This window comes from Thunnus maccoyii, chromosome 16 (genome assembly GCF_910596095.1).
Source record: "Thunnus maccoyii chromosome 16, fThuMac1.1, whole genome shotgun sequence".
NCBI lineage: Eukaryota > Metazoa > Chordata > Actinopteri > Scombriformes > Scombridae > Thunnus > Thunnus maccoyii.
This window is the reverse complement of record NC_056548.1, coordinates 3,437,264-3,459,377: the sequence shown is the minus strand read 5'-3', so window position 1 is coordinate 3,459,377 and position 22,114 is coordinate 3,437,264. Positions and strand designations below refer to the sequence as shown.

Sequence of the window (22,114 nt, the reverse complement as noted above, 5' to 3'; positions counted from 1 at the left end):
GGGTGCGGCTGAGGATATCTGTGAGGCTTCTATGGGAATCTTACCCTCATGGCAAGTACTTGCTGCTCGTTATTGAAGGGGTGGCTCTCTGAGAACAGGACCAGTTTGGCTCCTGCCCAGCTGTCTACCTCTCCCCCCATAATCAGCTGCTTCTCCCACACCTCCAGTGCCACCCGGAGGTTATCCATGTATGCATCTGTCTTCTCAGTCACCTGCAAGAGCACCGAAAAACATCGATCATCAGTTCAGATTAGCTGAAGACAGAAGTGATCTTCCCATTTTCCCATCTTCCCAAAATTAGACTTATGTCCTGTTTTTAGTTTTATCTTTATTAAGAGGCAAAGCTGATCAGTTGGCTGGAGATACCACTATCTCAGTGGGTGCAGCCAAGCATTTTTAGAGCTTTTACAGAGTAATTACGATTAGTCACGTTTATACAATAATACTAATACTGCTGCTGCTGGATCCACTAATTTACTGGATTACACCTGCAAGAAAATCAACTGTAATGCACACAACAGAATTTCATTGTATGTACTTTTTAATTGTATGTACTTTATCAAAGGATATAGCTGATGATTTTCTATATGGTTTCTATTCTATAAGAAGTTGTGATATGTAGCACAACAAGCTAATGAAGCTAATGGAACTGACCTTCCTGCACATGCTCAGTGGCATCTTCCTTACACAGAACTATTCTCCAGAGACTGAAAACATGATCACTGTTATTAGTCTTTGGAGTTTCTAAACAAATTTCCTCACTTTTTCCTACAATGTAAAACTTCAATCACACCATATTACATTATCTGACTCTCAAGGCCTGTTTGCTACAATTCATATCCCAGTTGTGTCAAAACTTCAAAATCTCTCCATCTACAGATCTGAATAAATTTTGCTATAACTACAAGTTTAGCAAAATCTCTCTTAATTGTTACGTTCCCATCTCACTTCCCCACATAAGTGCTTACATCCAGCCAGCTGTCCATCATTGTATCAGCCTCTGCCTCGAACGGAGTCTCGCTGCAGTCTGGGAACTTCTTCAGTTGGGACTGGAGCTGCCTGCAAACACCCCTCATCTCTTCCATACGCTCCCCGAGGCCGCTCAGCTCCTCCTTAATATCACTGACCTGCACAAATGTACACATGTGAACTTACAACACACCTGAACACACAGTGATCTTATTCTAGAATATGTCTGCCATCTACTGGTTCATTATAATTACTGTTTATGTGTGTGTGTGTTTGCATTTGTTTAAACAATTGAGACAAAATTTAAAATCTATTTATCTATATCATGTTTTGTATATTTGTGGTCTTATATGTATAAATGTATAAATGCTTTTTATTCATGATCTTAAGCTGTTTAAAGCACTTTGCAAGGTTACACTATTATATAAAAAACATTTCATAAAAAAGTTTGTTATTGGGTGGGTCATAGCTTACAGAATTAAATGTTGAATTTAGAAAGAATTATATTGTAGACGGTGTAAAAATAATTTTGTGGACTCACCTTGGTTATACTTCTCTGCAGGTTGTCCTTGCCCATGTAGGAGGCCTGATCACTGATGGTCTGCTCTGCTCTCTGCATGGTGTTGCTCAGGTGGCTTCGGCAGCTCTGGAACTTCTTCAGCAGCTCCACCAGGACGCTGCACTGCTGCTTCCTGCAGGACGAGGAAGATAACAGAAGGGATTTTAGGGTGATGTACACGTATCCTCTGATGGCCAACAGTGTCTGTCAACCGTCTAAACAAAACTGAATAAAAAACTGACACATAACATCACTGTTTTTAGTAAACACATGATTATGAGGTGGCCAGTGTACTGAACATGCTCCTCCTGTCTAACCTACCTGTCAGTCAAAGTGCTCTGAGTCTCCTCATACTGAGTCTCCAGCTCCTGAAGGGGGTTTTCTTCTCCTTCCTGCCCCTCTTGGAGTTCACGGAGGCTCTGGAGCTCTGAGTTCTGAGCCTGCAGCTGACCCTCCAAATCTGACAGGACACGAAGCCTGAAAAATACAAGATTATTGTTACGAGATCATTTTTGGAATTCAGGCTTTTCTCCTTCACAGAAATGTATTAAGATACTTCTCAGATCAACATTTTAAGAGATATCTTGTGTGTGCACAACTCTGGTTCACAGTATGACCTTTCACACAACACACTTCAATGTAAAAGATGTAATCAAAAACACAAACAGCAAGGGAAAAGAGTAAACACATTTAAAAAACTTGAAATAAAACCTTAAACCTGAAAAAATCCATTTAAACAATGATATCAAAAGCATAGCAGACACTCAACACACACCTCTGTTGCACAGCAGGCATGGTGGGCTCCTTCAGGCCTCGAGTTTCAATGGTATCCTGAAGCTTCTTCAGCTCCCCCAGCAGCGTCCTCTTCCTCAGGCCCAGGGACTTACTCTGGGTCTCCTTCTTGAGGCTCTTCTGCTGGCCTACCAGCCCACTGTCAGCCTCCTCCAGCTTCCTCAGCAGAGCGCTCACCATGTCCAGGCAGGACGCTGGAACACCATCCCTGGTGACTGTCAGCCTGGCCCCCTGCAGGAGCAGATCCAGCTGAGGCGCCTTGTCTTTCAGACTGTCAATGCTCTGTCTGATCAGACCCAGCTTGGAGCGGCACTCTTGCAGTACCACAGCATCGCTGCATGGGGCACCCTGGACTCCAGAGATGTCTTCATCTACAGTGCGAAGTGACATGAGGAAGCGGTCAAGGGCACGAGCAGCTGCTTCACTCTTCCGGACCTGCTGTCGGAGCTGATCCAGGCTGGTTCTGTGGGTCCTGACTTCACGGGACAGAGGGAAGCAGTCTCTGGGGTCCAGGTTGCTGGATTCAGGGTCCAGACGGGACAGCTGGTCCAGTTCACTCTGGATATTGTCATCAAGTTCCTGAAGCAAAAGGAGTTAAAATACCACACGTGTTAGGGGGGTTTATACATTTTAGTGGCAAAGCTGCTTGAGCTAGAAACAGTGTTAAGATGTGTTCAGACTAAATGCAAAGCAAGTTTTTGCCTGCCTTTAATGGTTTAAATTTAACCACCAGACTGTTTTTGCGGTCTGTTTATTCACTACAGTCAATGAACACTTCAGATTCAGTCTGAACATACCTTTAGTATTTCTCACAAACTGCAAATAATCAAACACACAAAAAGAACAAGTGCAAATTCATTCTTTAGCTATTAAGGCTGGTAGCCTTTATATGAATATCTATAATTGATATTTGCACATTTCACCGGTGCATTTAAAGCATCTCATTTGGTGTCCAGAATGGTTTTCCTACTTTTCCTACATTTTGATAATACAGGCTGCGCTCTTCTCAACATTTACTTAATCTGGGCCTCAGGGAGGGGTCCCTAAATATCTATGAATGGATAGATAATTTTTGTGGGACAGATTTGACTAAATTAAACAGAAAAGAAAGGTACTCATGGCTGACAGCAGACCTTGATGTCTTTCAGCATGTTGGTATTGGACAGTGTGAAGGCGGTGATGTCTTTGGGTTGCCTCAAGTAGCGGTCCAGACGATCCGTGAAGTCCACCATGTGGTTCTCGGTGGAGTCGATCTGTCTGAGGGCGGAACCCAGCGAGCTGCCTCTCCTCTGAAGGTTGGACTGTTGGCTGCGCCACTGCTCATTCAGCTCCACCTTCTCCTGCTCCAGACCATTGTTCCCGCTCAATTGGGAACACTGGGAGCAGTGGTTTGCATACTCTGACCACAGAGACTCTGTTTCCTGCCTCAGAAACTGAGAAAGGAGTTCAACTCAAAACTACTAGCATATCATGGGGATTTGTTTGCTTATTAAACATAAGAACAAATGTGAACCCCTGACACTGAAACAATCTTCCAATATGTATTTAATATTTAAGTCTGATACACGCAAACTTATATTGTACCTGTATTTCCTGGAGCCGTGTGTGCAGGCCTTTAAGAGAGACGGAGTCCGAGGGAACATCTTTGATGCTCTGTTCATTTTTAGCCAGCTGGGCTTGCAGAGTCCTTTTACAATTCTCATATCTGGAGATTTTATAAGTTAAAACAAACAGAGACATTGAATATATTAACCTCCAGACAGGTTTGACAACACTGTGTGTCATGTTAGCTTATCAAGAAGCCTCGACTGCTCTAAATTCAGTTTACCTTTCTAAAACCTCCTTTTTGTTGACTTCTTCCTCTACAGATGTCTGCTTTTCAACCTCCCTCCTCTCCACAGTGACTGTCTTCATTGTCACTTGTGACACCTAAAGAAGAATAATAGTATGTTATCTGCATGGAGTTGCTCAGTGATCAGCTGGAATCAAGGAAACTGGTAGTTAGAAGTTCTAGCATGGTCTGCAAAATTTACCTGGATGAAAACAGTTTAAAGATTTAAATGAATTCTACTTGTTGAGTTTTATCTAGACAGTGCATGGTTTCTATGGGAGAGAGTCAAACCTCAGCTGTGACCTGAGGCTTGTCACTTGGTCCTGTAGGCTCCTTTTTGGGGGTCAGATCTTCACCGAAGACAACAGGAATCCTGCAAAAACAGAAATGATAATAATGATTTTAACATTTTATCTGAAGTGCTGCACAAGACAACATCTGTCTTTAAAAAGCCATGACAGGAACTGGAACATTTCACAGTTTGAAGGACTTCATGACCCAGAATTTAACTGAAATGGTTTTCTGTTCTGGTCCATCTTTATCTCCAAACATATATATAAGTGATTTAACCTCAGATTCAGAAAGTACAACTTTTGGGGGGGCTGCTCACTTCTTGCTGTTTTCACTATTTATCATATCTCACCTTGTATCAGGGAGTGGTGCATCTTGGTCTCCGCTGAACTGACGCTGGATGGCAGCCAGTCTCTTCTCGCATTCCCTCAGCTGAGTCTGGGCCAGGCGGTGAGCATCCTCAGGGCTCAGCGTGTCACACAGCTCATTCAAGGCCTCCAGGTGCTGCTCTGCCTGGGCAAGGCTGCCGTCCGCTGAGAAGCAAGCCTGGTGAATGTTGACACATCAGAAACAGTGAGCAAACAGGTATAGTAATAATTACATTTGCAACCAGAGGATTAATACTACAAATGTCCTACTTTTTTTTTCCAAAATATTTTACAAAATCTATAGAGACTTACAATATATTTAACCCACCTGTTTATTTGAATCTAATATTAATAAAATAATTTAAAAAAAAATTAAAATAAATTTATTTCTCATTTTTAGTTAAGACAGCTTAACAGGCATACTGCAACATGCAAGGCATCCCCCAGATGGTAGCAGCCAATAGGAGTATAGCACAAATAATAAAAGAATGCTGTTTTTTCTTTTACTAAAAATGTAATGTCATCTATACTGTGTTGCTTATATTGTATAACTCATGAGAAATTCATTTAAATTAATATGGTTAAACTGGTTGTTTGTCTGTTTTTTCTGTTAAAATACTGTGAAGGCAATAATTTGTCTTTTACGGTACTGTAAAAACACACTCCAATAAAAACAGCAGTCTCTTAGACATGCAACCAGAATGAAGTATCACAATTACCACGTCCCAGTCTCAGTGTCTCCTTTGAGGCATTCAAAGAAGGAGGAAGAAAAAAGTAAGATATGCAAAGCAGATAATTTGGCTGCTTATCTATCCACCAAACCACACCTGCCAAGAGTTCAGCTCTAGTGATTTAGCTACCTGGGCTTGGTTTCGTAATTGGCAGCGTAAATTCATCTCACACTGCAGGGCAACTGTGTTAAAGTGTTTCCTTGTTACTTCAAACCGTAATTGTTGCAAAAAGCCTGAGATTTCAGCTCTCACGGCCTGGGTGATCAAATAAAATGGATTAAGAAAAACCACATGACATGTTAGAACATAGAATTCAATAAAAATGTAATGACATTAATTCTTTATGTGCATGCTTTATATGCATACAAATAAACAGTTTTCTGGCATTCATATTTCCAAAAAGCTGACAAAGGCAGAAAAATGTTCCAACAGTAGCACATTTGTGGTTTAAAGACATGCACAAGCAATTATCTTGCACAGTCAAACCTCAAATAACACAATAAAGCCTCATTAGAATTAACATATGTTACTGCTCCACTCTCAATAGCAATTAAAATACCACGCATTAACACCCATAACTCCCATATCAAGTGAGTTTGTGTCCTACCTCCCACTGTGACCTGACAGACTGGGTGAAGAACTCCATGTCACTGAGCTGTGAAGGGGTACAGAAGGCCTCCATGCCCTCGGCTGCTCTCAGGAACTCCTCCAGCAACTCTGGATCCAGGGCCCTTAGAGTCTCCTGAGGGGAAAGGCACATATTTAATGAGCAGATTGGATCCTTGCAAATCGGTTGATTTGTTACAAACAACTGAAATAAGAAAAAAGATAAGTAGTGTGCTCATTTTGGCATATTTTGCGTATTATTTTTGTAAATATTTCCTCTTTAAAAGTTATTACAGCACAGTTTCTCAGTCTATTGCCAGAAATATGCAATGTTCATCTCCTGTGTGTCATATGATTTTTTTTCCAAGAAAGAATAACCAACTATGTGGTTTTAACTGTTACATCATCTGGCAATGGAGAGCATTAAAACAAATATATACTTGAATAAAAATACTACTTGTGGTTAGTAAGACTGATATTACAGAAATTATTATCAGTATTTATGATTACCTCTTTCACTGATGCTTGATCAGCTGATATACGTTTGTCTTTGAAGACATTGATGGCTTCCAGGATGTGCTCCTGCAGGCAGTGCTTGGCCTCCTCAAAGCCGTTCCTGGCCAAAGCTTGGGCTTTGGCGTAAGCCTCTGTGTAGGCCTGGGGAGGTGCCTGGGCCAGGGCCAGAGGTTTGATGCAGAGGTCTGGCGAGTCAGCCTGGGCCTGAGGCAACACATTGACCTGGGAGAGGAGAATGGTTTGCGGCTGTTGAGGTTTGGGTTGCAGAGGAGACTGGGTTTGAGGTGTTGACTGTGGAAGTGGCTGGGTCTGGATGCTGGCTTGTGGGGGTGATTGAGGCTTGGATTGAGGCAGTGACTCAGCATTGGGTTGGGTTGGTGATTGAGCCTCGGGTTGAGCTGGTGATTGAGCCTCGGGTTGTGGTGCTATCTGGGCCTCTGGTTTGGGTTGTGGTGGTGATTCAGCCTCAGGTTTGGTTGGTGACTGATCCTTGGGTTGTGGTGGTAACTGGGACTCAGGTATGGGTTGTGGCAGCTTTTCAGCTTTGGGTTGGGTTGGTGACTGAACCTTAGGTTCAGTTGGTGATTTAACTTCAGGTTGTAGTGCTAATGGGACCAATTGTTTGGGCTGTGGCTGTGATTCAGCTTTAGATTGAGTTGGTGCCTGAATTTCCAGCTGTGGTTGTAGCTGGGCCTGAGGTTTGGTTTGTGGAGGTGCCTGCTGGAACTGAGGCTTGAGCTGAGGCTGCTGAGTCTGGGCCTGAAGATTTGATTGTACAGATGGCTGTGTCTGAATGTATGTTTGGGACTGAGCCTGCAGCTGAGGTTGGAGCTGGAGCTGTGCAGGACGCTGAGGATGGTGTGGTGTTTGTGATTGAGGAGGTATTTGAGCTTGGATATGAGGCTGAGGGTGACGCTGAGTTTGGGACTGATGCTCAACCTGTGAATATTGCTGGGCCTGGGGATAAGGCTGGGGCTGGAGATGTGGTGGAGCCTGCATCCAGGTCTGTTGCTGAACTTGGCCTTTTTGTGTCTGGATATGAACCATATTATAAGCGCTCATCTGAGGCTGTTGTTGCATGGGACTCTGGGGCCTCATTTGGGTTTGTGCTTGAGCCCAAAGTTGGGTTTGTGTTTGTTGCTGCAACTGAGGCTGAGTATATGATGGCCCCATGTGAGAATACCCAGGGGGCCCCATTTGAGGTCCTTGCTGGGGCCTAGCTTGGCCCCACTGTGGCACAGCCTGAGCTGTTGGATAACCCTGAGACTGTGGAGCTTGAGATGGAGAGTGAGCCTGGGAGTAACCCGGGGGGTAGAGCTGGGGTTGTGCCGTAGCCTGTGGACGCTGGATAGGCATTGGGGATGAGGTTCTGACTTGAGTCCAAGCCTGCAGTTGGCCCTGGGACACATGGCCTGGGTGCTGGGCTGCGGGCTGAGGATGTGTTTGATACTGAGTCATAGGATGAGAATGATGCTGAGGCTGGACAACAGGTCGAGCTTGGGTTTGATGTTGAGTCAAAGTTTGGGTACGACTTGTTTGGGCCATTGGCTGGGCAAGGGTTTGAGACTGGGCAGTTGGAACTTGGGATTTAGCCATTGGTTGAGTATGCATTAGAGGCTGTGTCATTTGTTGAACATTGGTATGAGGCTGGGGCATACGCTGAACATGGGTTTGAGCCTGGGACATGGACTGAGCATGCATTTGAGGCTGGGTATTTGGCTGAGGATAGGTTTGACCCCGGACCATTGACTGAGGATGAGTCTGAACCTGGGCCATGGACTGAGGTTGGCTTTGAGAATGCAAGATTGACTGAGCATGAGTTTGAGGATCAGCCATCACTTGGACATGGGTTTGAGCCATCGTTATTGACTGAGTGTGAGTTTTGGCCTGAGTTTGTATAGGTGGCTTTGGGGAGGGTGGTCTGACAGGGGCCCATGACTGTGGATGACTACGAAGCTGAATGTGGGATGGCAAAGGAGGCTGAATTTGGCTCTGCATTGGAGATGAAGGTCTGACTTGAGCCCATGCCTGCACTTGAGCCACAGCTTGGCCAGGGGCAACAGCTTGGAGCTGACCCTGTGGCTGCATAGACAGCTGAGGCCCAGCTGGGGTGCGTGTCTGTGACTGAACTGGACCTTGGGGCTGGAACTGTGGCTGTGGCTGTGTCTGGGTCGATAACTGTGTAATCACAGGACCATGGGGCTGTGGAGGAACTTGTGTCTGTGATTGACCTTGGCTCACTGTGGTTTGTGACATGGTCTTCAGTTGTTGCTGACTGTCTGTAGTGGTGTGGGACACACTTGTGGACTGCACTTGCACTTGAACCACTGCCTGAGATTTAGATTCAACCATAGTTTGAGGTTTTGACTGACTTTGAGCCTTTGTTTGTGGGTGAGGCTGAACCATAGTTGCAGTCTGGGATTTAGCCTTTGCGTCTGAATCTGGTTGTTCCTGTTTTACAATAGGCGGTGGTTGTTTTTGTTGTTCCTGTAGTTGTTGATGCTGCAACAATTCTTCCTGTTGCTTTTGCTGTTGTTTTGGAAGTTGTTTTTGCTGCTGCTCTAGATTTTTAGGCTTCTGTGTTTGTGTTTGTTGCTTCTTTTGCTGTTTTTGTGGTTGTTTAGGAGCCTTAGCATGTGCCTCAGGCTGTGTAGTCTGGACTGGTTTCTGAGTGGAGTCCTGGTCTGCCTTTGGAGCTGGAGTTTTATGCTCTCCTGAGCCTTGTTTCTGAAGCCAGGGCCGGTTCTTCATGGCCTGAGCCTTTCTGCTTTGAAGCTCTTTGGTGCTTAGAGGTTTCTTTGCTGCTGGTTGTTGGGGTGAAGTCTGCATGTGGGTCTCAGGTGTCTGTTTAACTTGTGTTTCAACCTGTATATGTGTGACCACATGCTCTTGAGCTTGATATTGATGCATTTCTACCTGATGTTGCTCCATCTGTTCTTGTTCTTGCTTCTGCTGCTGTTGTGGTTGTTTAGGCATCAGTTCCTGCACTACTTCTTGTGGTGGCTTCTGTTTGGGTTTTTGGTGTTTTAGCTCTTTTTCCATTTGTGTGTCAAGTTGTTCTTGCTGCTGCAGCTGTTGTTGCTGTATCAATACTTGCTCCTTAGTCTCTGCAGTAGTCACTGTGTAGGCCTCAGCCTGGCCTTCTGGAGGCGACTTTGTCCTAGTCTGCGTCACAGCTTGTGCATAGCTATATGGCAATGGAGGAGAAGTCATTTGTTCGTCTCTGTATTCCTGCACCACTATCTTTGGCACAATAGTTTCCTGATATTGATGAGAAATGTCTGGTGTTTCGGGCTCCTGAGTTGGCTCCATGGTGTCCGGCTCTCTCAGATGTTGAGGTTTGTCTTTAGCCTTGATAAAGATTTTTGATGGAGGTCCTTCTGGGGGGCTTCTACTTCTGTCTCTTCTGGCTCCTATGCTGCTCAGCATACCTACTGCTTCCTGAAATTGGAATAATTGACATTACAAAAACTGACCTCGTGATATATTGTATTACATGACAATAAGTGTTGACAGATTGGCATAAATGGAGCGTGACTTGATTCATGGAGGAGCTATGATTGTTTTAAGCCTCTGTTCCTACAAATGTCTTTGAATGGACCAGATGAAGGAATGAGGATGAAAACAAACCCCCTTAACTTTTCTCGTTTCCTATTGTCTCAAGAACAGAACATGTCAAACTCAGTGGTTAGTCAATAATATAAATATAACTGGCCTGTGACTGAGCAACAGCAGCTCGCACTCGGTCCTGCATGGCGGATGCATGGAGGTACTGGATGGGAGAGCTCTTCTGATTTGTCATCACCATCACTTGAAGGTCCTGCTCCTCTGTCACAACTTGACCCTCCAGCTGTAGTCCACGGGAAATCAAGACCTGCAGGAATAAATAGTGTCTAATACCTATTGACAATTCCCCAAATAAGCATTCTGGTTTCTTTATGAAATAAGCTTGTTACTGAAGCTGTAATTCTTTCACAATAACCGCAATTTGGATATACAGTCACATCACAACAATCTCCCTTTTCTGTGGATCATCTCACCCTGGCTCTTGGGTCCTGGCCCTGCTGCTGTCGCTCTGCGGCCCTCAGCAGCTGGTAGAGCTCCCTGGCTTCTCTCTCCCAGTGCAGAAGTTCAGCCAAGCGACTGTCCAGGCCCGACACACTGTGCTGCAGCTCTGCACACACCTGTTCTGCCTCACACAGGGTCTGCATTACCTGGCAACAACAAGAACATGGATGGTAACAAACAGGCAAACTTACATGCACAATGCAACAATTACATACTGTATGAATTACAATCTATGCCTGAATATAAGAATTTCTGGAAAATTACTTGAGGGTCGTCTTATATTCGAGAACAAGACAATTACATGTTCACATTATTAGATATTTGTTTTGAATGGAGAGAGTACCAGTGTTGCATTGTGGGTTGTAGCCTTAAGTTTGCTTGGCTAACAAGTGTCCTCAGGTCCATTTATAATGAGTCTGTTAGAGTTAGCTGGCTCTAGAAGTGTTTCGTTAGACCACTGTCACTTGCAGGAGTTCCTGATACCTCTTGTAATGTGCTTTGGAAATACATTTATGAGTGAAAATGAAAAAGTCCAAAGCATCTTCTGACGTCTTTACTTCGGAAACAGACCACTCTATCAAGCAGCCAAGAATTAGTACTGTCACAGATGACGAGGAGCTCAACAAGACAAAAACGCAGTCTGAGGAATAACTACAGATAACTACTGGAGAAAATGATTTTGACAGTTTCCATGAGACTGACAGGAAAGAATGTGAATATGTAACTGATAGACAAGCCACACAAATGTGGGATTTACATTCTGCTTTAATAGTTTTATTTCACTTTAATGAGGGAAAAGGATTCAAGGACGAGGACTCTTTTCTTCTTGGATTAATAGTATGTCAGGGAAAATTTCCCATCAGGACTAGTGTGAAAATGTTTCGCAACTTCAAAAAGTCTTTTGTAAAAGACATGTGTTGGAAAAGGGAGTTTGTCTTATATTTGGTAGATATTTTATGAAGAGAATAAAAAAGGAAGGAAATGTCCATACTTCAGGTATAGCTAGCTTCAGTCTCTGTAATTGATCCATCGGGCATTCTGGGGAGGGAGCCAGAGCCTCCAGATCCACTTCTTTTATCTTCCTCATTATAAACTGAAGGGCAAAAAGCAAACAGTTAACACAAGAGAAACATATCTGGAGATTTAAAGTAATATGGTTGTAACAGTGTATAAGATGATCACTCAACACTTGACAGGCTAATTGATTAATCTTGTAACTAATCTTCTAATACCATACAAAATTACCATTTGAATCAGTATTTTATGTCATCAGTATCATAAGCATGAAAACAGACTCCACTATGTGGATACAGGACTGTTTGTTCCTTTTCCCTTAAAATTGTACATTTAATGTTTATGTTCTGCTTAGAGCTGAGTCAAAGAGAGAGCTACTGACTCTACTCCAGTCTGTCAACGTGTGATTTACTCATCCATTAGTCCTACCTGTATTCTTTTCCTGTAGGTACGTAGAGGACCTGCCATCGTCTCCAGAGGCTCTTTGAGAATAAGAGTGGCTTCTCTGATTATAGCCTGTAGGTCCTCAGGTCTGGCCTGGGCGTCAGCACTGGGCTCAGCCACGCTATCCTGGAAAAAGCACGAGCAAAGGGGTTAAATAACAAAAAGATTACAAAAAAAAAAACCCCAACAATGAGACAAACAACAAAAGCTTGTAAAAAAGTAACAACTTGCTTTTACTAGAAATGTGTTTGGACTGATTTTAAAGATAAAATCATAGTTTGTGTGTTTATCAGATGTACTCCCAGCATTTTAATGGGCCTGTATTTAATACCACAGTGTGCACAATACAGCTGTCCATTATGCAACCTGAGAAAACAATGAAACGGCATGATGAAGGCCATGCACTTATAATTGCCTCCACACAAACTGTAAAGTCAACTCGAAGCCACTCCTTAATATTACAGCTTGGGAATAATTATAACAATGGGACGATCATAGCTTCAATTCCAATCATCTGAGAGATAAAGTTACCCAAATCCTGTCACCTGCCCCCTTATAAAAACAGGAGAAACTAGGCCAACACATTAGGACAACAAAGACACTCGTCCTGATAAAGACAAAGCCCTGCAGAGAGAGTTAGATATATGAGAACAGTATAAACTGTAGATAAATACTTCTTCATCTATACTTCATATTTAATTGATTTTGTTTTACCTCTATGATTTTATCCCTTTTCCAGAATTCTCTTTTACTCTTTTACTATGTCTTAACTGATATTTATCCCATTTTAATGCGTATGTATGTGAATGAATGTACACATACATGTATGTATGTGTGTGTATATCTGTATGTATATATATGTATATGTGTGTGTATGTATCTATGTGTATATGCATTTTATGTCATGAAAGGTGCTCTATAAATAAAGCTTATTATTGTTATTATTATTATCTGCAGAGCATTCATGTCAATGATAAAACACCGAGTCCTTAATGTGCACTATTTACTGGTTCCCAGCTTCTCAAAAGTGCAAATTGGTTGCATTTCTGTTTTTTATTATTGTTTGTATTGCTGTTTTTTTTGTTTTGGACAGTTGAGGACTGTTGGTTGGACAAAACAAGCAATGTGAAGACGTCACCTCAGACTCATGAGGTGCCTTTCTGTTACTATTTTTTGACATGTTACAGAGTAAACGATTGAAAATCGTAAGTGATAGATGTGACAATTAAATAATCATAATTATAATCATTATTTGCAGCCTTATTTCATGTAAATTAACTCTGCATCTCATATTTCTTGTGGCCAATAGCAGTATGCTCAACCTACAGTCAGTCTATCGATCTATCTATGAATCCTCTGGTGAACAATAGTTAAACAACAGTTTTATAGTTTCATAAGTAGAATCAGTGGTTTGTGTAGAAACAGAAAAATAACTGGGTATTTATCATGGATGAGACATTAACAGTAAAGATGTCAGCAAAAATTAATGGTATTGATCAAAGAACATATGATTCGCTGTTTTTCCTCGTTTGGTAACTTACAAACGTGTGTCTCTTGACGAACTCGGCCCACTGCATGTTAAGTCTGCGCAGCTCCTCCGCCAGATTCCTGCTGGTCTGAGGGTCAGTCGACTCCATCAGGAAGTTACCCATCTCGTTCAGATGAGCCTGCCGGGAGCCCCACTCAGCCAGAGACTCAGATGTCACCTTCATGAAAACATGAAAAATAAAAGTCTTAATCAAGAGACAGGGAAAAGTGATTATATGTTATTGATATATAATAATGTATTGATTTTCTGATATATTTTAGCAGAGGTTTTAGCATACATCTACACAAACATTCCTCCAATCACAGAACTGCTCTGGAGGCAGGAATAACCTCATTAGATTAGTTAAGTTTCAGTCAGCGGAGCCTAGCTGATGTCATCTTTTACTTTGACCAGATTTCCTCCTTTTTCAGTTTCAAAATTGTTTTATTTTCCTTTTTTTGGTTATTCATAACAATTAGGTCAATGGCATTATCTCTGCCACATGATTAAGCTTCCCTGCCCTGGACCCCCACTTTTCCCAGCTTCCGGTCCAAGCTCCAGCCCCAGGTTCCCGACCTTCCAGTACAAGGCTGAGGCTCAACTCCTGGTTCCCAGCTTTCAGCCTAATCTCCAGCCCCAGTTTCCTAGTTGTCTACCCAAGCTTCCCAAGGCCTGCATTCCCTTTCCCCAGCCTTTAAAATAAATACTTTATTCTTATTCTATCCCTGTCTCCTTGCTGCTCCGCCCAACACAACATAAATAAAATAAAAGATCAGCTTTGTACAGAGAGCCAGTGATGACACGAGTAAAGATAACCACCATTACCACGGCGTTCGTGTCCACTATGACTGCACTGTTTATAGAGGACATGTTTATAATACCTCTGGTCTGTGGCCGTGGCTGTGTGTTGCAGAGCCCTGCTCCATCCATGCCTGCATGGAGCTGAGGCAGTCGCTGTAGGAGTCCCAGGTGGACAGCACCCGTCCCATAGAGCTCTTGGCTGCAGTTACCTCCTCCAAAACCGTGGCCGTGTCCTCCTGCAGCTGCTTCACCTGCTGACTGACGTGGCGGTAGTCTGCAGCTAAAGAGCACAGAGACAAACAAGTCAGTCAATCTGTAAACTGGGCCTGATCGCTCGAAGTGAAGTGTCAATCCAGCTGCAAGGAGCAAAACAGATGTTGTCTGCTCCGTTCACAGTTAAGGAAAAAGTGCTGAACGGCAACATTCTTTAATCAGTTGGACGAAAAGGAGTCAAACTGAAGGAATTTTATACATCAGTCATGCAGTCCCAGAACACTTACCAAGAGCAGATTTGCTTGAATATTTCTCAGAATCCTGCTTCAACTTATGAAGGGCTGCATCCAACATAGAAGGCAGCTCCTGCGTGTTTACCAGCTCCTGTGAAATGACAAAATTATAAAAAAAAATGAGAGATGACTTTGCTTTTCTTGTATCATTTCCACTAAAAAATGTAAAATACATCAAAATAGTTTATTTGATGTATGGTGGCTGTTTTCCTCCTCAGCTGTCAGATGGTAAATGCACAACTTCCTAATACTGTTGTAAGCATTAGTATGTTTAGCATTACAATTAGCACCTTGGCATTATTAATGCTAGCATGGCACATATACTTACCTCAAAGCTAAACATGCTAACTTTAGTGTGTACTGTTACAGTAGTTTTTTTGTCAGTTTTTGAGGCATCCTTACATGAACTGTGGGAAATATTTGACAAGTTGAAATATTGACCTCATAGTTGGCGTTAAAGGTAAAGTCAGGGCATCTCCAAAGTCATTTGGATTCATCCTCTGGGGTTCGTCAATGTCTGTACCAAATCTCCATGATACAATTATACTTTCTTCTCTATCTATTAGTATACTTTTACCCAAAATATATCATATAATGTGTAAAAGGCCAATATATTACTTCCTTTAAACTACTCCCATTATTAAGATGGCAAATCTGAACAAATACTCACATGCCATTCCTGCAGCAGCACCCTGACAGCCTCTGGGGATATATAAGGCCTCTTCCAGACCCGGAGCTTGGTCCTGATCTGCCCCAACAGATCCAAAACGGTGTGGCGTTGCTCCCGGTACTCCAGCTTGATCCCGTGGTACTTAGCGGTCACTCTTACACTGGTGAACCTGGTGAAGAAAGGTTGAGACAGTGAGATAAACTTTGAAGAACTGCAAAAAAAAAAAAAAAAAAAAAGACTGATAAAAAATGGACAGAAATTGGACAGAAGCAGGGAAACTGTGAAAGTGAGATGAAAAAAAAAAAGGCCTTTAAGGAATTGAAAGAAATAGATTCCACTTAAGAAAGACAACAAACTTCCTGCTGAACAACTTGAAATGTAATCATATGTATAATGACATAAATGTGGCCTGGAAATCTCATCACATTTCCATGATTCATGGCTTAAATATAACAGCATAATCACCAGTGTAAAAGTTAATTTTGCTTTTCTTGGATCATTTTGTTCATGTGTCATTCAACCGAAACACTTTTGTGTCTTGCGCTGTAACTGTTGCAGATGTTTTTATCAGCATTTGAACAACAGCTTTGATTATCTCCAGCTGAAGGTCATGACATTAGATGTATTTCTAGAACATTTAACTTCATGCACAGTAGATACGATTTCACACATGTGCACAAATACTGTACAAGAACACACACAGTCCACCTCCTGGGAAGAAGAAACCCTCACCTCCTCTTCAGCTCATCCATCTTGTCCGTAGGAACCAGCATGTTTCCGTACTCGTCCAGGTTCTGGAAGGCCTGGAAGGTCTTCAGCTGCTGGGGCATCTCCTCCAGGCAAACCTGCAGCACACAGCAGTGAGCACATTCACATGCATATCCAACAAAAGTCTGTATTTTAACACCTTACAAGGAGCGTTTTTATTCCAGATAAAGCCTCATTCCCCAGTTTAAAAGCATTTTTTGTTCTTTAATGTGAAGAATCCTGCCTGAGGTGGGTTTTCTGAGGAAGAAGAACAGTTTAAACCACTTTAATAGTTTATGGTTGAATGAAGTAAATACTCACTTTGAGTAGTTCCTGTTTCTCTCTGGCTTCGTCAGCAGCCCGGCCGTGGTCCTGAGGGTCGCCCTGCTCCTCAGTCAGAACCCCCTCCGCTCTCAACAGCCAGCGCGCCACTGTGTCCAGGGGGGCTGGGAGACTCATATCTAACTCGATTCTGTATTCACGTAGCTACATTAAAAAAAAAAAAAAGACAGAAAGAAAGTCAAGTTAATGCATTTTATTACAAGGAAACACACTGTTTTACATTAAACTGCAAACAGCTACAAGTAATGTGTAAAGAAGCATATAACAGAGAGGTAGATCCATTTTTAAAGCTAGTGTTTGTTTTTTATATTCATTGTTACACTAAAACAAACCAGACTCAACCGTACGAAAGAAGCTGAAATGTAGAGCATACAGCTTCAAAATGTTTACTTTCTGTACATTTTTTTTAAGGATGGATAGGATCAGAGATTTGAGTGGAACTGACCTTTTCTGTCAGGGTGTCCCATGCCTCTCTGAGCGCCCGCTGCTCCTCGCTCAGTTTCGAAGTTCGTCTCATCGCCGTCAGCAAAGGCATGATGGGACGTCGCTGCTCGTTGAAGGACACCAGAAATGTCTGAAACACCTGAGAGACAGAAAATCATTGAAATCACTTAAACAGGAAAAACAAACAAAGGATTCAAATTTATACAACAAAGTTGTAAACCAACCAACATATTGATAACACAACAAGCACAACATTAAACATTAAGTAGAAATAAGCTAACAATAGCATTAGCAATAAAGACTGGAGATACTTAATGTATCTTGATGGGAACCTACACTGTATCTCTCGGAGTAGCTCTCTCCCTCCGTGGAGTCCCATCCCTCCAGCAGCTCGTCATAGGCCTGAACCAGCCAGCATGTCACTTCCTGTGCCTTGCGATCAGGTGTCACCTGGCAACGTAGAGCGATGTTGCATCATTTGTCAGTATTTGTTGTGATAAGATACTGTATATGTAGTTTGATTTAGATAGATAGATGGATCTTGCCTGCACATTAAAGGCCTTATATACACAAATATTTTTCTGCATTTCAATGCATGGTCCATTTAAAGATTATGACAATTACTCTGCTCTAATGCGATTGAAGAACACCTGTAGTCCCTCAACCATGTGATCAAGCAAGCAGAAAGCCTTTATCCGTCTTCTCTGAACCCATGAAAACAGCGTAACAGTGGTCCTATATTATCATCTTTGACATCTGAGACAAACTAGATGGCAACCGAATGAACACGCTGTGAAAAAGGGCTTATTTACATGCATAATATTATATTTAGTGCTAAAAATGATGTTAACAAAGGCGATACAGACTTAGAGCTAATCAAAATGTTTTCCCACAAGGCACCGACTCCAGTCATGAGATATTTTACACAAGAGAGTGGTGTGCCAAATTCTTTCTAGTTTGGTGAGTAAGCCTGTGCACAGAGGAAAACCCAGCAATTACTGAGGTTTGTTTTGGCTACAAGGTGTTTTTATCCTTAAGAGGATGGGAACATGTGCACAGCCTCCTTTTATCCTCCTCCCACTGTAAACTGCAACGTTATGTGTTGTTGTATGTGCACACCATATGAAGAATACCATGTGTAGCGGCAAGATCCAGGACTTTTAGATGTATTTTTCAGATTTCTTTCTCAAATTTGAACAAAACTCCTCATTTTGCAGAACTTCTGTGCAACAAATCTTTGCACAGACACAGCAGAGCAAGGGTTCTTCCCAAGTTATGAAATAACACCGACACGAAATCTCAAATGTCTACAGCAGCCACGTCTAAACTCGCTGATATCTCGTCAGAAACCTGAGCTGACCATGACTGATCCGTCATGAGTTCTGTGACAGGCGACAGCAGCAGGGATCTCAGTGGAAGGAATTGCTGCACTGCAGAGTCGCCCCGTGAAGCGTTTTATTCATCTCATGGGAGGCAGAGAAACACACCCTCCCTGTGGCTTTGGATCCGTTCCCAGAAAACAAGGCAAACTAGTCCAATTCTGCGTGATCAGTCTTGCTGTTTTAACCACCATGTGATTTGAAGTTAATCTTGGCTTTTAGCGGCTGGATTTTTGCTTGAAGTAGCTGCAGCGCCATGTCTTTATGAGATATAATCTTTGACAATAAAAATAAATAGTCATTTGTGGGTGCTATAAAGGTTTTGGTGTGGCTGATTTACGCTGTGTGACACGGCAGTAATGATGCTGCCAAATCCAAACTAGCAAGCCAGAGGATTTCCAAACACACGGCATGAGCTGAGAAAAACATCCGTTCGTTTTGAAGGCACCGGCTACGACTACGGAACCAGCACAATAATTTACCGACGATCGACACGGAACGGGATTCCTGCACCAGTAGTCCGCAGGCTGCTGGTCTGGACTGGTTTTCAGCGGAGATAGTGGTTTGTTCTATTGGTACGGGACGGCTTTCCGGAATTTATTGCCATACTTGTAGATTTCCGGTCTTGTAGACTAAGAACCAGACATTTTTTCACCATCACATCAGGCATTTTTGTGCCGTTAAATGGGACATATTTACCAGACATTTTGACCATCAGGTTGGGTATTTTAGTGCAATTAAACAGGACATTTTAGGGCATTTTATTGTCTTAACCCTAACCCTAACCCTAACCCTAACCCTAACCCCCAAACCATGATCTTTCTCTAACCCTAACCAAGTGTTTTTTGTGCCTAAACTTAACCATTTTAACCTAAAAAATCACCTCCAAGCAAAAATGTTCTTCTGTTTTGGAACTATTTGAATTTGATCATGTGATCTTGCCTTATAATATTGTACCAACAATAAACAGACTATTGACATGGAGGAATCCGTACCAGTAGCCACCTCCTAATTTTAAAGCATTACAGCAGCGGTAGGGCGTTGTGGAACTGATGAACTCACGCAAACATTTTGGGAAATAAAATGCTTATTTGCTTACTGAGACTAGCTGTTTCCCCCTATTTTTAGTCTTTGTGTTAAGCCAACATATCATTAAGAGGTGCTACTAAGACTTCACAGGGAGATTTATGCTGTCATCACTTATTATTGAGTCTAGAGTGCGCTGGAGTAACAGGAAGGTTAGTAGGTGGATGAAAGGTGAGACATAATATGGAGGTGGATCGTGACGGTCAGGTCTACCTGTCGCAGAGGTGAAGCGGAAACAGCAGGAGTGTAGTGAACAGGCAAGTTGATAGGAGAAGGAGATTGAGAAGGAGTCAGGTATTGTGTCTGTGAGGAGGAAAAAAGGAGAAGAGAAGAGAGAAGAGGAGAGGAGGCCATAAAGGAGAGAAATCCCAACCCCAAAACAAAATATTTTAGTGGAAAGATACAATACAATTTGGATAAAGCACATAAAATACTGAATTTACAAAATATCATCTACAAGCTGTAACCACCAAACACAATTAACCCTGCGTAATTAATCAAAGACTAATATCAACCTCTCATAAATAACTGTATTTGCATAAATACTGGCCAGTTTGCAAACTCCATCAAAAAGTGCATCTGGGGTAAGAAACAGTTATCATTATATATACTACATTACAAAGCAGACTCCAGTGTTTACAAGACTGTTTGCACCACATGAGTTATGAAATAATAGTTAAGAATAATACATTTATTGTTCTACTGGAAAATACCCTGCCTCTGGTTTATGTTCTTTACAACAAGCCTTTGATGACTTAGTTTAAAGGATCCCAACTAAACATCTGTACACATGACACACACACACACACACATATATATATATATATATATATATATATATATATATATTCATCTTTAAACTCAAAAATTGATCTTGGCAACAGCTTCAAAAGTGTCAATCAGACACAAGCAAACACACAGATTGGAGAAGTTAAAAGAAAAGGAAACAGTTCAGCACTGATTTGGTCATTTGCGGATGTAAAACATGAAGGTGTCTAGATTAAAACTGGAGAAAATTGTTATTTTAACAGTGTTTCAATGACTACATTTCAGTCTAGTTAGGACCTGTTTCACTTTGAAATATAGTCACAAAAATTCATATTTAATATGTAACTTTGGAGTCTAAAAATCTCACTTTTCAAACTATTTTTGCCCAGTTTTTAACCTTCATTCCTGTTGTTGACTCTGCACAGCTGTAGGCTTTATCGCTACCTGCTGGCACGGCGTGTTTCTTTAATTGTTTGTAGTCATTGTTGGGTTCTCGTGTGTGCAGAGATATTTAATAAAGTCATGTGCACACAAATTTTTTTAAAAATGGAGAGGGGAAATATCCGTTTACATGTGGTCAAGTGACATTAAAACTTTCCTGCAAGCGTTGCAGCAATGTGAAATGGTGCAATATATTGCTCAGCGTTTGCATAGAATATGATACTGACCTGCATTTCTTCCTCGAGCACCGGCTGGTCTCTGGAGTACTGCAGGAACTGGGCCACGTACGTCATGATGGACTTCTCATCGGGGTCTCGGACATCCACATCTGCATCGACATCACAATCCTCCATGATCAGTCTCTACACTACTGCCGAAAGGTTTAGACTAACATAATCAGTAATCTTCCTCCTGCTCTCCTCAAGTTTGATATTAAAATCGGAGAAATAAAGGTGTTACTTGTCTGTCTTTATGGCATCCGGCTGATAAAAATTAATAAGCTAACAGGCAGAGCGAAGTGAAACAAGCGAGGGTTTTATCTAAGACTGAAGCAAAACAACCAGCGAGCGAGTCAGCAGACTGTCAGATCGTCATCCCACCCGCCCTCAGGCTCGCTGGGCATGGTTCAGTCACAACACTGATCTGCACACATTAACAAAGATTCACATGGCACCACATCAATTACCGATACACAAGCAGGTCATTGAGAAAAGTGGGAATATTTGGAGAAAGATTGTTTTGGGGTGGGGGGGGGGGAGGCCCTAGACCTAAGAGAAGCATGTTGAGATCATCTCAGGAATGAGCAAAAGACTTCAACAGAGCTCACGTGGAAATAAGTAGAACTAAGGAAGTTCAAGTGAAGTAAACAGAGTGTGGAAGACAAGACTCATAAATCTAAAATAAAACGTGCAACACATGTACATGCCGTGTGAGTCTGCGTTTTTTAAAACTCAGACGGTTTCTGCATCAGCATCATCTTGACAAATTGCAAGGAGAATGAAAAAAACAAGTCGAAATGAGTCGATGATCTAAAGAAGAAGAAACGACTGATGATGATAAAAATGGAAATGTGTTTTACAGATGTTTGATAAAAAAAGTGCAAATATATAAAAATGTATTTAATCTGCAGAAACAGTACGTAAGCGTTTCATTTTCAGTCTTTCAGCTATCATATTCATCACTAGAGCTGCAATGATCAGTCGATTTAAATTAT

The 22,114-nt window shown here is 42.1% G+C and overlaps 1 protein-coding gene across 1 annotated transcript in view; it reads right to left on the bottom strand.

Moving 5' to 3' along the window:
- Nucleotides 1–22,114, bottom strand: part of syne2b (spectrin repeat containing, nuclear envelope 2b) — a 170,572-nt gene that overhangs the window by 121,086 nt on the left and 27,372 nt on the right. Inside the window, exons 9-33 of the mRNA XM_042388688.1 lie at nucleotides 21,129–21,229; nucleotides 17,564–17,677; nucleotides 17,229–17,366; nucleotides 16,763–16,927; nucleotides 16,427–16,539; nucleotides 15,695–15,863; nucleotides 15,019–15,115; nucleotides 14,599–14,798; nucleotides 13,731–13,895; nucleotides 12,175–12,315; nucleotides 11,723–11,824; nucleotides 10,704–10,877; nucleotides 10,379–10,537; nucleotides 6,658–10,104; nucleotides 6,149–6,283; nucleotides 4,795–4,988; nucleotides 4,443–4,524; nucleotides 4,149–4,249; nucleotides 3,905–4,025; nucleotides 3,454–3,753; nucleotides 2,304–2,899; nucleotides 1,850–2,005; nucleotides 1,511–1,661; nucleotides 969–1,127; nucleotides 45–212 (exon numbers count right to left, since the gene is read on the bottom strand). Of these exons, the coding sequence (XP_042244622.1) occupies nucleotides 45–212; nucleotides 969–1,127; nucleotides 1,511–1,661; nucleotides 1,850–2,005; nucleotides 2,304–2,899; nucleotides 3,454–3,753; nucleotides 3,905–4,025; nucleotides 4,149–4,249; nucleotides 4,443–4,524; nucleotides 4,795–4,988; nucleotides 6,149–6,283; nucleotides 6,658–10,104; nucleotides 10,379–10,537; nucleotides 10,704–10,877; nucleotides 11,723–11,824; nucleotides 12,175–12,315; nucleotides 13,731–13,895; nucleotides 14,599–14,798; nucleotides 15,019–15,115; nucleotides 15,695–15,863; nucleotides 16,427–16,539; nucleotides 16,763–16,927; nucleotides 17,229–17,366; nucleotides 17,564–17,677; nucleotides 21,129–21,229 (7,448 nt within the window). The remainder of the gene's footprint in view (nucleotides 1–44; nucleotides 213–968; nucleotides 1,128–1,510; nucleotides 1,662–1,849; nucleotides 2,006–2,303; nucleotides 2,900–3,453; nucleotides 3,754–3,904; nucleotides 4,026–4,148; nucleotides 4,250–4,442; nucleotides 4,525–4,794; nucleotides 4,989–6,148; nucleotides 6,284–6,657; nucleotides 10,105–10,378; nucleotides 10,538–10,703; nucleotides 10,878–11,722; nucleotides 11,825–12,174; nucleotides 12,316–13,730; nucleotides 13,896–14,598; nucleotides 14,799–15,018; nucleotides 15,116–15,694; nucleotides 15,864–16,426; nucleotides 16,540–16,762; nucleotides 16,928–17,228; nucleotides 17,367–17,563; nucleotides 17,678–21,128; nucleotides 21,230–22,114) is intronic.